The sequence below is a fragment of the Phycomyces blakesleeanus genome (assembly GCF_001638985.1).
Source record: "Phycomyces blakesleeanus NRRL 1555(-) unplaced genomic scaffold PHYBLscaffold_24, whole genome shotgun sequence".
Taxonomy (NCBI): Eukaryota; Fungi; Mucoromycota; class Mucoromycetes; order Mucorales; family Phycomycetaceae; genus Phycomyces; species Phycomyces blakesleeanus.
This window is the reverse complement of record NW_017265157.1, coordinates 376544-390739: the sequence shown is the minus strand read 5'-3', so window position 1 is coordinate 390739 and position 14196 is coordinate 376544. Positions and strand designations below refer to the sequence as shown.

At 35.9% G+C, this 14196-nt stretch overlaps 5 protein-coding genes across 5 annotated transcripts; 2 read left to right on the top strand and 3 right to left on the bottom strand.

Annotated features, from left to right (window-relative positions):
• The first annotated feature begins 1972 nt into the window (after positions 1–1972).
• Positions 1973–3363, top strand: PHYBLDRAFT_136235 (hypothetical protein). Its single transcript, XM_018429772.1, has 4 exons — positions 1973–2124; positions 2214–2371; positions 2457–2526; positions 2590–3363. The coding sequence occupies exons 1-4, from the start codon at positions 1986–1988 to the stop codon at positions 3009–3011; spliced, it is 789 nt and encodes a 262-aa protein (XP_018286687.1). The 5' UTR covers positions 1973–1985; the 3' UTR covers positions 3012–3363.
• A 965-nt stretch (positions 3364–4328) lies between these two features.
• PHYBLDRAFT_173065 (hypothetical protein) lies at positions 4329–5446 on the bottom strand (the record flags this gene model as incomplete). The annotated part of the gene is made up of 5 exons (XM_018436933.1): positions 4329–4493; positions 4526–4647; positions 4798–4888; positions 4924–5139; positions 5366–5446. The coding sequence occupies 5 exons, from the start codon at positions 5444–5446 to the stop codon at positions 4329–4331; spliced, it is 675 nt and encodes a 224-aa protein (XP_018286686.1).
• Positions 5447–5491: 45 nt separating this feature from the next.
• On the top strand, positions 5492–6114 carry PHYBLDRAFT_63449 (hypothetical protein; the record flags this gene model as incomplete). The annotated part of the gene is made up of 2 exons (XM_018441121.1): positions 5492–5611; positions 5845–6114. 2 exons carry the CDS (start codon positions 5492–5494, stop codon positions 6112–6114), a joined length of 390 nt encoding a protein of 129 aa, XP_018286685.1.
• A 57-nt stretch (positions 6115–6171) lies between these two features.
• PHYBLDRAFT_63450 (hypothetical protein) lies at positions 6172–6916 on the bottom strand (the record flags this gene model as incomplete). Its single annotated transcript, XM_018441122.1, has 2 exons — positions 6172–6256; positions 6297–6916. The coding sequence occupies 2 exons, from the start codon at positions 6914–6916 to the stop codon at positions 6172–6174; spliced, it is 705 nt and encodes a 234-aa protein (XP_018286684.1).
• A 4060-nt stretch (positions 6917–10976) lies between these two features.
• Positions 10977–13209, bottom strand: PHYBLDRAFT_183138 (hypothetical protein; the record flags this gene model as incomplete). Its single annotated transcript, XM_018438721.1, has 9 exons — positions 13197–13209; positions 13067–13114; positions 12910–13005; positions 12758–12828; positions 12613–12682; positions 12455–12527; positions 12303–12377; positions 11371–11432; positions 10977–11155 (listed from the first exon to the last, which is right to left on the bottom strand). Exons 6-9 carry the CDS (start codon positions 12487–12489, stop codon positions 10977–10979), a joined length of 351 nt encoding a protein of 116 aa, XP_018286683.1. The 5' UTR covers positions 12490–12527; positions 12613–12682; positions 12758–12828; positions 12910–13005; positions 13067–13114; positions 13197–13209.
• Positions 13210–14196: the final 987 nt, after the last annotated feature.

The window sequence follows — 14196 nt, the reverse complement described above, 5'->3', positions numbered from 1 at the left end:
TGATGAGTAGAGATGAGCAAAAATAAAATAAAATAAAAGCGAAAATAAAGCCATTCTTTTATATTTCACTTTTGATAATAAATGTATATAATATCTGTTTAGTTTACCTGTCCAAGATCAGCCTTTCGAAGGGTGTCCTGTAGCAGTGTTGCCATTTCTTATATGAAAAGAAGACTAATAGCAAACGGAAAAAAGGTAAAAGAAGAATAAGAAAAAGAAGAGAAAAAAAAAGGAAGCTAAAGTCAAAAAATCAAAGAGAGAGAAAGAAATATACTATGAAACTGAAAAATATATCCAACTCTTTTCTCCCTTTCTCCCTCTCTCTCATTAATACACACTTCCACACACACACAAATAAATAAATAAATAAATCTAAATTCAAAATCATTACATTTAATATTATAAAATATATTTAAAAGCTGTATATACATATATACGTTTGTATATTGTTCAAAGTTGCTTCAAATTTATTCATTTCATTTTATAGTCTAAATGCCCACCATTGCACACACACACACACACACACACACACACACACAAACAAACACAGACTTAGGGAGAGTACAAGGCAGGGGACAGAGGGAGTGTTAACCTAATAACGGTCTTTATGTTTTTTTCTTCTTTTCATTTTTATTAAATATAGATATAGATATATAGATATATTATACAATATTAATCTATTTATCTCCAGCCTAGTTATTCCACAATATAAATAATACACACTTCTTTAACCAGCAATATGAAAAATAAAATCACCGTTCAAACACACTATATATATATATATAAAGATTGGCGTGGGAGAATAGGTGAATGAGAGATGTCTAGTGATTTTAAATATTTTAATTTACAATATATGAACGAGGATATTTTTCAGATTAAAGAGAAAGAGAAAGGAAGAAATATAAAAGAACAGTGTAAAATTGAAAATTAAAATAAAAAAATACCAGGGTTTTTATACTCAAAATAAAATTAAAATATATTATATAAAATTAAAATGGCTTTCTTTTCCCGTGTTCCCATTTGTAAAGGTGTAGCACTCAACCATAGAGAAGAAGAAGAAAAGAAGAAAAAGAAGGGCATTCCAACTTTGAATTTTACGGGTACAGATCGTTTCCGTTGTACCGTATTTGCCAGCACTTTTGAATTGTGTCTCTGGAATATTATTATTATTTTAAGCTTGTATAATGGTGTCATGCATTAAATGTATACACAGACACACAGACACACAGACACACAAACACACAAAAGAGAGAGAGGGATATATGTAATTTAGAATAGAACAAATAACTCAACATATTGCTTTCTATCTTGTGTGCTTGGCTACCTTTACTTGGTGCATATCAGTCTATTCATTTTATGCTATTTAAAAGGCAAGAAGTCTATTGTAGAATTCAAGTAATAAAAGAGAAATGGATAGATGAAACGTCAGGGTTACCGACGTATGGCCGAATTAAGCTTGGGGGACTATGAAATAGACCGGGATTATTTCACCATTTTTTAACACATACCCGAACTTTCTGTACCACATAGTCTGTCATCACTCAAATACTAATATACGATACGATACGATACGATATTTTAGTACTTTATGCTGCAAGGATTTCAAGAGCCAAGAAAGAAACCGAAAAAGGGAGAGAAAGAAAATAGATGACTACTCACAAGGTCTAGTAAAAGGTAGATGTAAGATGAGGACAATAAACATGTCATCCTGAGACTAGCATTGTGTCCAGGACCAAGTTGTTCTGTAGACCAACAAATAGGCACAAAGATGTAGGTGTGATACAAGACACTAATAAAAGCAAGAGGACTGGCTAAGGCTTGTTTCCAATGAAATCAGCATGAACTAGACTCGGGTTACACCACCGATACCCCCGTTTATCACTAATACAGTAATGTCTTGGCTTTTCATTCTCCACGTCAGGCTATATAATAAGTCAAAATGTGCTCTAATTTTGTTTTTTCTTTCACCATCATTCTTCTTTGTCATGACCAAGTTGCATATCTTCCAGAGAGTAGCCAACGTCTTGGTCTACCTATTCTTCCTCTCGGCCACCGTCTACAGTGTTGTCGCCCCTCCTCCTGATGATGAGGTTGGCCACGAAGGATTGACCTACATTACTCCTTGTAAGTAAATTATATTATATAAGATTTGCATTTCTTATGCACCGTTTCTAATTTCAACCTTACATTTTTTTTTCATTAAAAATAAACAGCTTTCTGGGTATCTTCTATCTGGACTGTTATCCACTTCTTGCTCGGTGGCTTCGTCATCTACCAGTGGTTTGAGCCTGCCCACGCTGCTGCCCTCCACGGTGTTGGCTGGCACTTTGTCATCTCAGTCTTGCTCAGTGCTGGCTGGCTCGCTCTCTTGGTAATTTTTTTTCTTAATATTTCGGGTCATTTTTTTTTGGTGTCTGGGATGACACAAGAAGCGTGATACTAACCTTAGACTACAGAAATCGGGTCACTTTATCATCGGTTTCATCTTTGTTCTCCTTACTGCTTCCTCGGTCTCTTTTGTGTTCTGTAAGTGAAAGAAAAATTTTGTAAATAAAGAAAGTTATACTAAGCTATATATCTCTTTTATAGACAACCTTGAGAAGAACTACCCCACCTCTAGCATCTATGACAAGCTCTTCATCCACGCTCCCTTCTCCTTGTGGCACGGATGGATCGTCTTCTCTGCTGTTGTCAACCTGTTCCAGGCTTTCACTGGCTTGAAGGAGGATGGACCCACCGTCTTCTTGCGCATTCTCGTCATCTTTGGTATTCTCTTCTTGACCTCCACTGCTGTCGGTTACGTCGAGTACAAGAAGACCAAGGGCGATCTTACTGGCGCCTTTGTTATCGGACTTGGTCTCGTTGCCATTTTCACCAACCAGTCCGACCCATGGATTCACTGGACCGCTCTCGGTGCTGCCATCATCACCTTCATCTACCCTGCCCGCCCCTACGTCTTCAAGCTTGTCGGTCGTGACACCGATGCTGAGAACAGCCCTCTCTTGGGTTAAAAGGATTTCTTTTTCTTTTGCTTAAAAGAACAAAAAAAAACAAAACTACCAAATTTTACATAATTCTGTATATCATTAATGAATAATCGAACTTCCTTGATGAATAAATTCAATAGGAAATAAAACATCCTTGTATATCCAAACTTCTTCTTTTTTTTCTGTGCCACAGCATTTTTTTTTGGTTGTTTAAAACGGTTGTACGATTTGATCAATTTTAGCCAAGACACCGTAAAGAGCCATATAGCATGTATGTATATATGATTATATATAACACCAGGAAAAAAGAAGCAAGGCAATTTTGATCTTGTTCAAGAAATGATATAAATGCCTATGTGGGTCAGTCGTTGGTTGTATATATGGATATAATTTACAAATAAGATCAATAATCAGACCATGGGTATAATTTTTTTTAGTGGATGACTAGATTTACCCGCGCACAGAGAGAGAAAGAAAGGGAAGTATAAAATAGATTGTACTGATAATTTTCAATACAGTTGGTATGGACAGACTAAAAGTTCAAAAAAGGGCAAAACAAATTCATTCAAAACTTAGTCAGTCAGACTAATTCATGACTGTCTGCACCTTTTTTTTTAAAAAAAAAATAGTTCAAAATTAATGCAAGTACATATTAGATAAAATTGTGCTTGAAATGTCGTCTCTGTCATTAAGTGAAAAGCATCTATCGCGAGTTTTTCCAGACCTCTCATTCTATGGCACATAGTCTCCATAAAAAAGAATGCTTTTCTTCTCAATCATAGTGGCAACGGAAGAAAACTAGCTAATTAGAGTCGATTAAAAATCTTGCCCTTTTTTTTTGAACTTTTAGTCTGTCCACCAGCTATATTCATTGTACGCATTAGCTTACTACTTTGTACCTACACTTTATGCATTCATCATTCTCTCCCCAGAAACTTACCTCTCCTTTTTTTTAAAAATACGATGTGTTTTTGGGGCAATTTAATAACAAAATGTTATCCAAAGAAAAATCCTATATATTCAACTAATACCCGTTTGCGTCCTGAATTTATATTCGACAATAAAGAAATAGTAATTAGTCACAAATACACTATATCAATAACCAGTTATGCAAAAGGCTATAAGGAGCTGTTGTCATTACGCATTCTATGACGCAATCTTGCTTGACGTCTTACTATTTATTAGCCTTCTTACGCGTATCATGTCTTTCTCTTTCTTTCACATAATTTTCCCAAAGTTTGACAGCACCAGCTGGTACGTAATTACCATACGCTTTTTTTTTTTCAAAGCACAAAAGAAAGTCTTTATGAATATTTTGTATCCTCGCTGGTATTAATTACTCTAATAATAATGGATCCTTAGGGACCAGATATAGTTATTCCACGCCTGGAAATATGTTACGATTTGTGGTCCAGTAAAACTAAGATGTCGTCTCCCTAAATCTAGCGCATTTAAAGTACCCCAAATTGTCAGCAACCAATATATCAGTGGCATCAGCAGCAGCAACTGTCAATAATGTCAATCAGCTTAGTGTTAACCTTGTCATCAGTGGTGTTGGCAATAACAACAACACTCCGAGTAACATCTGCAACAACAAGGGCAAAAACAAAGTCGATAATGACGATAACGACAGAATTTCCGGTGCGTAGTCTACTGAAAACTATAGTCGTACATTGATTATGGCAATAATCAACTCTCTTTACTTCAAGGAAGTTCAAACGAAGAGTTTATTTGACTATGGGTTTTACACGACATGACAGATTTATGATGATCTGAAAACTCACTTGCCTCGATTGCACAAGGCTGTTACCTTTGGGGCTTTCAGTAAATTGATTACAGACGCTAATTTTGGAACTAAAACGTCGGCACGTGTGAATGGCAAGCATGTTAAAGGCCGTCAACTTTATAAAATCAAGGACAGTGCAAAGGGCAACACCAACGAAACGACATCAGCCTTTCGGAAAGAGTTGGCTAACCGTGGCCCAGATTGGGTCTTGGTTGGATGTGTTCGAAAATCAATTACCGAATAATCGGATGAAAATACGACAAGATTATTGGAACTGATGATCAAAAAACTGCAAAATCGTTGTTTTTGTTCCCGGATATACGCTTCTCCAAATAGGCCAACATCCGAGCATATCATAAAAAGGGACTTCAACATGAACAAAAGAAACACCAACATAATGGATAGTCTAACTGATTGTGACGGCAATACGCAGCAGATTATGCATTTTCTGACACACCACCAAACATGTCCAACTCTGTGTTATATCTTATGCTGGACTATCGAATCGACCAGATGATGTGGAATGTTTCCTGCGATAAAAAAAAGAAAAAAGAATGAAAACATGCTAATTCACATACTTTTTTTTACTTACGCAACCATAGTGGATGCATGATGGTGAAGGTCTTGACAATTGATCACGATTCTCATATTGAATCGATTGATCGATACGCATTGTTACATAGAAACAAAGAAGAGCTTCGAAAATTCAAATATCGAAATGGCTGTATCAAGCAATACAAGTGATGGCTGTAACCATTATTGTTCTTTTATAGCTATCCCGCATTTTATGTCACTTTCATATGTTTTATTCCATATCGGTATCCTCTTCGTTCAGTTTGTAAAAAAAAAAAAAAAGATATGGCTGTTTTTTTTTTCAACCAATCATTTGCTAGAACAATGTAATTCTCCATTTTATTCAGTGATGTTCAAGTACAAATAACGGTGGCACACCTGTTATGACTGTGAATCGTGCTTTGTGCTTGATGGTTCATTCCATCTAAACTTGACACCATACCATACCATTATGAACACCTATCCTATTTGCATAATAAAAAGTATCTTTTCTAATAGATGCATCACAAACTCGTCGGACCATTACAACTGGTTGTGAGGGATATAGCTAGTGGAGCGAAATTAAGTGACAGGGAGAAATCCGCCCTCCAGCAGTCAGTATTAAGTGCTTCCATAAATGTTTTGGTAATAGTGGCAGAAAGGGTAGGAAAAGTGGGTCGAGAGGTTAAAATGATCCAATTTATCGGCGATGACGGTGTAGTCACTTGTAAGAATGCGGAACAAACCCTTTCAAATGACTTTTCTCCACGGTGTTGCAGGCTTCCATAATCCGTTTTGATAAAGTATCTTCCTGCAAAAACCTATGACGCTTAACTTTACTCTTTGCTACTGCTCAAAATTTTTCAGTTGGATTAATTTCAGGAGAATAAGTAGGAAGATATACACCCTTATATCTTCGTTACTCAATATACTTTTGTATTTTTTCATGTGTGTGGATGGGTGCATTATACATAACAATATAGCCACCTTTAATATGCGGATTCTTGTACATTTCATCCAGAGTCGATTTTAAGAAACTAATATAATGACCTATTACAGTTCCTGAGCTGATATACCCGTCAAAATTTCTATTCTTGACAGGTCTTGGTTTTTCTTTACGCCGACGGTGATCGAACCTGCGGCAGAAATAGCACCCAATATTAATGCTGTGTTTGTTCTTGTAGTAGGCCTGGTAACAATAGCAACGGGCACCCTTTTTTTTGGGCCAAGCTCCTGAGCGTTCCAGGCTTATATCAAAAGCAAACTTGTCAAGAAACCCACAATTCGTCAAGAAGTTTATGTCTGTATTTTCTCCTTTACAAACCCAATCGTACCGCTCCTCAATCTTTGCTGGACTGTCTCTTTCGATAGAATTAAAATATCCTTTTTTTATCGAAAGGTTGCATTCACATCTCATAAAGTTATAAACGGTACTGTGCGAAACCTTAAGATCACTGAAGCGTCTCAATAAATGCTCAGTCACTTCAACAATAGTTGCAGATGAATTAGCGCCAATAGATTCAACAACAGCCCTTTTGTGCTCTTCTATCGAGATACATTCACGACCAATCTGATTACAATTGTCAAACATACTGTCAAGACACACATTATATTGCCTAGCCCATCTCCGAGGAGTTTGAATGTGAAGGCCCAACTGTTTCGCTGCAGCTGATGCACTCGTACACTTTTCAATCTTTAGATCAAAAAACTTAGCCTTATCCTGTGCAGTATAGCGAATATAGTCTAGTTTTAGGCTTGCCTCATTCATATGAATGTCTTCATTTTTTGGCTTTTCTATTCGCATTTGACAAGCCGAAGAATCGTTGGAAGCTGCACTTTAAAGTAATAAGTGTGAGCGGTAATTGTTTCAACGACAAACTCATTATGATCAACAACGTAGTCCATGGGCTCAGGGCCGTAATTTTCATCGATGACATTTTCATGCCCATTTTCAAATAAAAAGAGTAAACACATATTAAAAGGTCTGCTTTTATATTTTTTCGAATGTCAAGAGATTAATGTGACCCGATATCGATTTTTAATGACTAGCGACATCATTTTTGATTAGTTGCGACATTGCTTGTTGGAAGCACTGTACTTGAACACAGCGTGTAATATACTTAATCAGATATGTATAACTTGTAAGACATACGGTTTAAAGCAAAAGAATCATGTTTCTATCAAGAATATTACATATATAACAAGTATATATACAAAATATTTTATATACACCTGGCTTAGGGTGAAATTGACTTACTTCCAACTCCGCTAAAATCAAAGAAGTACACCTCTGTTTTTCAAGGTTAAATAAGTTCTCAAAGACATGATCCTTAAAGACAAAAAATGAATGGAAGATTTTGTAATATGTGTTGCTTATTTATATTAAAAATTGATGGAGGTTTAATAGTTAATAGCTCCTCCATGCTTCTTCCTAACTAATATCATACGATCTTTAATGCTCAGGCAAAACTTCACACAAGTACTTGCTGTGATTTCTGCCCACTCCTCCAACAAAGCAACGTCCAGTTCTTTTAGCGTGGTAGGCTGGGGTCTTCTATCTCTAACCTTGTTATCAAGGTAGCTCCACATATTCTCAATTGGATTAAAATCTGGACTTTTTGCAGGCCATGGTAAGATAGCCACATCGTTTCTTTTTTTCCACTGTTCCGCCAACTTGCTCTTATGTGGCTTGGCATTGTCTTCTTGGAGAAGGTAGGTGGTGGTGTCCTTGTCAGGAAGGGCAGCAAGAAATGGGAGATAGTTGTCCCTCAGTGTCTGGACATACATTTCTTTTGTCATGTAGTCATCTAATATAACTAGTGGGCCAACACCTCCTGCCCAAATACATCCCCAAACTGATACTGAACCACCCAACCCTTGCACTGCTGGTACCAGACAGTCATCGTCATACTTCTCATGCGGTTGGCGCCAAACATATTGCTGTCCACCTTTCTGAAAAAGGGTGAATCTGGACTCATCACTCCAGATTACTGATGTCCATTCATCATTCCAATTTTTTCGCTCCCTAACCCATTGCAAGCGTGCCTTCTTATGTGCTTCATCTAGGTAAGGCTTGGCTACAGCAACACAAGAGCGAAGGTCCATATCGTGCAGATATTTGCGTACTGTTGCTTGACTGATTGAGATGTCATGCATCTCTTTAACACTGCGCGTGATGGTAGCTAATGTGTCGCGTCTATTTTTTTTTGCGGTGAACTTCAAATAACGAATTTCCCGTGGTGATAGCTTCTTAGAGGCCCTAGGATGCTCCTTCTCAGCGCACGTCTTCTTTGTCTCGTATTTTTTAATTATACGATAAACAGTTGATTGGGGTATGCCTTCTGCATGTGAAATCTCATAGGAGCTACGTCCTTCTTTATATCTTCCAATAATCATTCCTTTTTCGAAATCTGTTGTCTTATAATATGAGTTGGTAGTTTTAGCTTTATTGTTCTTTGGCATTGTGATTTGTTTTATTAGAGAGATTACAGAATTAAAATAAAAGGAAAATAGAGGATGGTCTTCTTGCATAGAAAGAAGTCATGGCGGAGTTGGAAGTAAGTCAATTTCACCCTAAGCCGGGTGTATAAAGAAGCTATATTCTCTATCAACAAGCGAAAAATACATAGTAGGTAATTCTAGATCCTAGTGGTGTGCTGAATTATAACTATGTTAGGGTGTTTCACCAGATTTGGATGCTTGACTGTTGAATGTAGTACAGTGGTCCCTCGATAATTTCAAGGCCAAGGCGGGAACTAAGTACCTTGAAATTATCGAGGGACCACTGTAGTGGTTTAATTCGAAAAAATTATTGGCTGCAATGAATCTTCACAAAATGAAAACCGAGCCTCGACTCATCTAAAAAAATAGTTCGATACTCTAGATGTCATGATTTGGCCAACCTTTACACAATTTTGTACTTTATGTATAATTGATAAAAAAAGTTCATATAAAAGCAAAGTTAAAAAATAAAACCTAATCAATCTATATAAAAGTAGTTATCTTGATACCAGATTATAGAAGTCTAACTTACTTGTGAGGAATTTGAGCATAGGCACTATATCTATGGGTACTCTAATCAAGCGTATTGTACATATGAATTTTGAGGTATATGAGAGAAACCATATCAACCAAGAGACATTAATTGTATTCAATAGTTCTTTTTTTCTATATTTGTTATTATCGGATAGTGCTTAAGCTACCAATACATCCAACAGTCAAACATCCAGATCTGGTGAAACCCCATATAAGGAAAAGGTCTTTGAACTGAAAATCTAATATATTATGAGAAAAGGATAGTTTTACAATCTGGGCATATTTCACCTTATTTCTGAATCATTATTCTTTACATTTGAAAAGGTGATACGGGCAGTATTGGCTTATATGATGAAGTGGTCCAAACGGTTAAAAGAAAGAAAAGAATAGATATCGATCTCCTTTATCATATCCTTGACCCAAAGATTTGCATTTGGCAGCTTGTTCTCTCAAGAAAGATAAAAAGAAAACAAAAGTGCTGTGTAAGGATGGTATTTATTGCTTTCATCTTTCGATGTTTATATGGATATTTCGATAATTAATAAAGAAAAATAAGATAATTCGTAAGATATTACTAAGCTATTACCAAGATGTTGAGATAAACTATGCTTCTTTGGATAATTAGTAATAAGTAAGAGAGAGAAGTAGAAATAGCTAATTATTTCTGTGGTTGATTGTTACAATGCTTGTGTCTTTTAATTGATTTCTTCACCAGCTATAAGAATTATATTCTTCTTGCGGCCACGACTTGAGCAATTTTTTTACATAATTGATACAAAGAGAGGTTTAGAAAGATAGGATATGTCTGGGTCATATGGAAGTTTAAAGACACACGCAATTAACTAATGAACTAATGAAGAATCTTCTATTTATGTAAGCTCTCAATAAAGATAAAGATAGCGAATATATCTACTAAGAAGATAATGCTCCCTGTCACAAGTTTAATATTGGATAAGAGTGGAAGAGATGACATAATTTTATAGTAATAGTAAGGCTGCCAAGTAGTTTAGATTTTAGCTCTATGGAGATCTCATAAGAATATTCCACCAGAAGAGTGAAAAAGAAAAAAGAGGTTAATCTTCAAAAACTTTTAATGAGGTTGTGGTTATTACCTATATGGAATAAAACAGTACTCGGGTTGGTGTTTGTAATGTTAAGTGCATGTCAATGCCTAATTGCATGTCAATGCCTAGTTGCGTGGCAATGCCTAATTGAATGTCAATGCTTAATTGCATACATGAGATGAAGAAAGTTAATGAAACATCATCAAACTATTGATTTTCTTAAAAGAAAAACTATACCTTTGTATTTATATGTTTTCAGACATGAGTTGTCAAGTGAAAGAAGATCGGCTAAACCAAGATTGCTAAAGAAGTTGTATTATTGATATATTAGAACTTAATAAGTATGATGCCCATTGTTGATACGTGTCTATACATATACATACCTTGCTTGTAAAAGAAAATTTAACCTGATTTTAATACTGAATATTGTATTAAAATATTCATTTATATACTTTTAAAGTATATCCGATAAATCCCAAAAGTAAAAATAAAGATTTTTTTGTCAAGACCTGCGCTTGAAGGCCGATCCACTCAAGTTTACACCCAAGCTTCTCAACAACCCTCATTCCTGCCTACTCGGCATGGCATCAAATTTACCATGACGGCAAAGTATCGGTGAAATGCTTTAATGCCAAACTGCTCGGGACAGGTGTCTGAGACACCCAAGTGAACAGCATAGCATTTACTTAGGCACCTTAACTTTGCTTCGGGTTCGTCCCTCATGTCCAGTTCTGTTTACCAGAGCGTGGGTTACAAGTATCAAAGTCTAAGCAATGAGGGACTTGAAAAGCACAGGGATCATTTCAACAGGAAGCAGTAAAATACAGGCGATTGTACTGGGTAATCTGTCGATTCTGCTGGAATCTACCTGTATTACCTCACGTCCAGGTGCTCAACGAATTTAAAAAACTCTACGCATCCAGGTGATACACCCTTATACTTGCACCTTTCTGTGACAATCTTGACATGCCCCAAAGGACAAAATCTGGAGAGCCAATATCCAACGTCCTAAGAAAATAGCATAAAGCTACCTCTGCGTTCCTCAGTCTTCTCCATGTTATGTGCCGCACAACACAGAAAAAACTGACGTGGATTTCATCCGGCTTTCGCCTTCATGTGAGTGGCTCAGGAAGGTCTTTAACGTCCAGTATGCTCTACACTAAGAGCTACTTTCCCTTACGGTACTTGTGTTCAGTTGGTTTTTTATAAGTATATTTAGCCTTCGATGAAACTTTTCACCAGGATTAGGGAGTTTGTAAAACAACCCGACTCATCGGAAGCTACTTAACACAAAGACAAGAACTCAAGACAAGGTGAGGGGATTGCACCCTCCAGTAACCTTTTCCAGGGAGTGAAGGCTACTGACTTGTTGGTATGCCTGGAAAAGCAGTTCACTAGTTCACAATCCAGAGCAGTCAAAAGACTACTCCGGTTCAAACATTGGAGCTTCTCCATCTCAAACAATAAAGTCCAAGACGGAATCCCTTTTGGTTTCTTTTCCACTGCAGTAAATGCAGGTAGAATCGCTCAAAGTACGGACCAATTTTAGGCCATGGTACCTTGAGCGAACTCAATGACTAGACGCCAAAGAGTGCAGTGCGTTCAATAAAAAAACCAGAATCTCATATTAAGACAAGCCTTATAAATAAGGCGTCTACAATGAGCGAGTTGGAAAAGAGCCCGGAGACTCACTGTTAAAGACCATGATATACACATTTTGCATGAAAATGTTTACGTATATTCCTTTTGATATATCGTGACCGATAGAATACGAGGTACTCAGTGACCACTCCAAGAGTAGAGATATAAATAAAAATCGAGTATAAGGTTAATATACTTATTGTGTCAAAGTGTGTGCGCGTGTGCGCGTTTACTTACCTAGCTGTTAACTGGGAAGGGTGTAAAATACTGAGCTGGTTCTCGGTACACCTCTCCATAAGCATACTTTGAACACTATCAAGAGAATAAAGTAATATAAAAGTATAAAGTGAGTATGTTAATTGAGTCAAAGTATGTATATATTGACTTACCACTCAGTGGACCATACATGGTATGAAGGCACCATCAAAAGAATGGTGGTTAACAGCTAAACAGAACTAGAAACTGCAATAGAAAAAAAAGAAAACATCAAATCATAGTTAGCGTGTTGATCGTGTCAAAGTATGTGTGTATGTACGCGTTTACTTACCTAGTAAACAGCAGCGGAAGGCTTGAAAAGTACTTGTGCTAAAAAGCAAGACGGGACGGGACACTGGACACTGTGATAAAATAAAAGAAATATCGAATCATAGTTAGTGTATTGATCGTGTCAAAGCGTGTGTGTGTTTGCTTACCTAGCAGATAACTGCGTAGGGTTTAAAAAAGTACTTGTGCTTAAAAGCAAAACGGCACTGGACACTGGACACTGTGATGAAAGAAAGAAAACATCAAATCATAGTTAGTGTGGTGATCGTGTCAAATCATCTGTGTGTGTGTATTTACTTACCTGGTACATGAACTTGACGTGAAGGACCTCTCCGTGGCTACAGTGGAATGGACGCTGGGCATAGAAGACAGAAAAAAAAACATGCACAAGAAAACACTGTGCTGTAGTTAGTATATTGACCGTGTCAAAGTGTGCATATGTCTGTATAATACTTTACCTGCTATTAGACTGGACATCATTTTTGGAACTTAGCTAGAAACCGCGTCTGGGGTGCGTTTTCATAATAAATATCAGTATGCACCTTATACGGATAGAAGGATATAGGCATTTAAAGACAATTTTCTTACCGTGTCGGAAACCAAGGACCACCGAAAGGAAACCAGGAGGAAGAGGAGGGATAACAGGAAATTGAGAATTGTATCGATTCTTATATGAAAAAAAATGGGGATGGCGCAGCACGGAAGGCGTAAAAGCCTATTTTGGATAAATCAAAACAAATTCATATGAAAATTAAATAGTTTCATGTTTTCAGTAAAAGCTCCATGTTTTTTATCGCATATTTTTATTGCGTATTTTTTATCGCATATTTCTATCAAGGACCTATTGGTATTATCTAATAGATACATTGAATAGTACCAACACTGAATACATTTGAGTATTACCTTGTTTTAGATAACATTTATATTTCTTTGGGGAATATATTTCTATATCTTTATGTTCACACTACTGATAATTATTATTATTATTATTATTATTATTATTTTAAAAAAAAATACCAAGTAAATAAAGAAATTCTCCTTAACATTATAATCACACTTTGTTTTCTTTCGCTTCACAAAGTATCCTGAAAGTCATATAAGTATATAAGAACTACTATTAAGAAAATAATAGCATGTTTTTATTAAGCTATTTTTTTTATTTAGGCTATTCAGTTTTACATACATATGCAATATCTCTTGTGAGCTACAAACATAATACTCTTTCTTACTCTTGATCAATAAAAATATTGTTATTATAATGTATATTCACATATCTTCGCTAGCATGACTTATTCTTTACATAATTATGTCTAGAGCCAAAATTTTAATTATATAAATTTCATGGCAATTGAGACTTGAGTGGTTTGTGTGATAGATTGCTCAAATGCGTAAGAAAAGATAATATATACTGATCTACTATAATATCATGTTAGCCTATATATTGTGGATATCAGTCTATTCTCTTGAAAATAATAAGAAAATAAATAGAGAGATGTGTTAGGATAGTCTATATTACTTTTATTTTTTTAATGGTTAAATATATATACATTAACATATAATATAATAATACAGTAAGTAAGATCAACTT